Source organism: Galeopterus variegatus, unplaced genomic scaffold (assembly GCF_000696425.1).
Source record: "Galeopterus variegatus unplaced genomic scaffold, G_variegatus-3.0.2 Scaffold7723, whole genome shotgun sequence".
NCBI lineage: Eukaryota > Metazoa > Chordata > Mammalia > Dermoptera > Cynocephalidae > Galeopterus > Galeopterus variegatus.
This window is the reverse complement of record NW_007733834.1, coordinates 79,101-81,920: the sequence shown is the minus strand read 5'-3', so window position 1 is coordinate 81,920 and position 2,820 is coordinate 79,101. Positions and strand designations below refer to the sequence as shown.

Sequence of the window (2,820 nt, the reverse complement as noted above, 5' to 3'; positions counted from 1 at the left end):
TGCCCCAGGTCAGGCCCCGCCTCACCTCCAGGCTCCCGGCGCAGGGGTGGTCGCCGTCGGCCAGCCGGGCCTCCGTGTGTCCTGGGGGCAGACGCTGGACTGAAGCCACCCAGGGCGGGACAGGCTCCCTGCGGGCCTCTGCGGGGCACTGACCCCCCAGCCACCCTCCTGTCCCATGGGGAGGAAGGACGCAGGAGGCACGGCCCCAGGGCCCAGGGGCCTGCAGGGGAAGTCCTGGGTGTTTGGGCTCAGCGCCCTCCCACCCCTGCGAGTCTCCCTCCGTCCTGGTGCCCACACAGATGGTGACAGGGGAGGCTTGTCCCTGGTCCCCTCCCCACTGGGGAGACAAGGCTGCCCTGCACCCCGTAGGCAGGGTGGAAGAGCAAAGCCCCTCAGCCCCTTTCTCTCTGAGGGCAAGAGCTGGATAGGAATCTGGGCGGGTCAGCGGGAGCTACAGGTCCTGCCCCAGAGGAGACAGCTCCAGGGACCTCCCTGGACCATGAGGCAGAGGAAATACAGAGCCGTGTTAATCATCTATTTCAAACTTACCACCAGGCAGAGGGGGTTTTCATTCAAACTTACCACCAGGCAGATGCAGACACGATGATCCCCGCTATTCAGGTAAGAAAATGCTTCGGGCTGTGGCATCCCTACCTGTGCACACCACCTCAGTGTAGGTTGAAAGGACACACTGCTCTAGGTAGTTCAGGTTGACCATGCAGTCGAAGATGCTGGACTCTGTTCCCTGGCAAGTCACCGTCTTCTTGTCCCCAGCGTCCGCTCCATGGTAGACTTTGGACCATTGCACGGCTGTGCCACATCCCAGTTGTCTACAGAACACGTTTGCTTCCTCCCTGTGCAAGTCACACCTCAGGGCAGGGCTGGTTGGGCTCACCACTTCAGGGATCCCGGCACAGGGGCTGCCACCGCCACTGAGCCCAATTTGCTGTGTGGTACCACCTGGTGGCACACAAGAGAAACACAGTCCTCCAAGCCTGTGCCCACAGCACACATGCAGGGGCAGAGCCTTGACTAGGCATCCATGGCGCTGCTCACGGCCCATCTTCCCTGTTCCTGCTTTCCCCGTGGGTGCCCCGAGGTGACAGAGCCCTTTCTCCCAGGACTGCTGGATTGTGCCCTGAGTGTGCACAGCACAGAGAGCAGCTGCCATGGGCGCTGGATCAGGGCACTTGCCATAAGCATGTAAGTGGGCAACTCTCACTGCAATGCTGCTGTGCTCTCTACACAGCTGCAGCCCAGGAACTCCCTAAGGTGTCCCTGAAGATGAATGGTGACAAAGGAAAGCACAGCTTTGGTGAGTGACTTTAGAAATGAGACGGGGGTCCAGTGTAGGAAACTATTGGGAGGGCAAGAACTAATCTCCAGAAGCGAAGAGAAGGAAAGGCCCCCCCCCCGACCTCATTGTCCTGCAGCGGAAGGGAACCCCAAGGTTCCTGTGGGGACGGGGCTCTCACTCCTGCACCAGGCCCTCCTCCTCCATGGGGATTTGCTTTGGTGCCTCTAGTTCCTGATTAGAGGACAGAGGTCCCAGGACTAGAGGGCTAGGGGTCCCCATCCAACCTACCTGAGCAGGTTATGAACACCACACACTTGCACCTGCAGCTGCTCTGCAGCTCCCATGACCCCAGGGAGCACTCCCAGAGGGAAGCTTCCCCACCATGGCAGTGGACATTGTGCAGCCAGAGCTGTTCTGTCTCCTGGTACTTCAGAATGTACTTGGTGGCTGACCGTGCGGGGCCACAGCCGAGCTGTCTGCAGGTCACTGATGCCTCCTCTAGGCCCCAGGTGTCCCCACACACCAGGCCCTGCTGCCCACTGTGCTCCACCTGTAGGAGGCCCTCGCAGCTGTTTCCACCTCCCAGTAGATTCAGGGACTCCTCCTCAGCCAGGCCTTCAAGGACAAGAACACAGATGGAGAAAGAAGATTCTGAGAATTTCATCATAATTTTCAAGAATTAGGAGCTAGACTCACTTTTAACCCAAATTCCCACCTTTATCTCAAATTTACCTACCATTGATACTCTGCATTTTGATGGCATCAAGATTGTTGCTTTAACAAATTGAAAGTCACCAAAAATGTGTGCAAAGAAACCAGATAAACAGGGATGACCATGTGGTATTATCCCCTTCTCCCCTGAAGGAATGTCCTGCATGCCTGTGGCCCCAGCCACCAGCACCTGCAGACAGCAGCACACACTCACCAGGAGGGAGGGTCCAGCAGGCCAAGAGCAGGGACCACAGCATTAGTGCGGACAGTGCCATGCCTGGGTGCATCTGCTGCAGCAGCACTGCTGTCTGACGGTCCCCGGCAGACACTGTTCTCCGCCCCTGCGCGGAAGACGGACTCTGACTCGGTGGTGATGCATTCTGAGAAGGAAGTCCAGGAGCGCCCTCGCAGCCCCCCCATATCAGAGCCATCATCTGTCACCTGGAGCAGAAGCTCACCCACCATGCCTGAGCCGAGACAGCACCAGCAGAGTGTGGTGAGGCTACGCTGGGCTTCCTGCAGCTGGTGCCTGACGCAGCCACAGGTGTGAGATGGGCGATGAGCCGTTGTCAGCAAGGCCCCGTGGCTGCATGCGAGACACCATGGCCCAGAAGGACAGTGACAGCCTTTCTTTGCCTCACACTAAAGGTGTGGCTGAAGACCTACGGGCCTTCTGAGCTCAGTGTGTCATGATCAGACTGACCTAGCACTCTGATCAAAGTCCTTGAAGGTGTGCACGCCCTGTTCCTTGGGTTGAATGTCCCCCCAAAACTTAATCCCCATTGCAACTATTAAGGGTGGGAAATCCTATT

General features: G+C 58.1%; 1 protein-coding gene across 1 annotated transcript in view; it reads right to left on the bottom strand.

The window, feature by feature from the left end:
• The window catches only part of LOC103607802 (scavenger receptor cysteine-rich domain-containing protein SCART1-like), a 13,321-nt gene extending 11,038 nt beyond the window's left edge, over positions 1 to 2,283 (bottom strand). The window contains exons 1-4 of the mRNA XM_008592269.1: positions 2,223 to 2,283; positions 1,586 to 1,912; positions 655 to 960; positions 5 to 81 (exon numbers count right to left, since the gene is read on the bottom strand). Of these exons, the coding sequence (XP_008590491.1) occupies positions 5 to 81; positions 655 to 960; positions 1,586 to 1,912; positions 2,223 to 2,283 (771 nt within the window). The remainder of the gene's footprint in view (positions 1 to 4; positions 82 to 654; positions 961 to 1,585; positions 1,913 to 2,222) is intronic.
• Between the last annotated feature and the right edge of the window lie 537 nt (positions 2,284 to 2,820).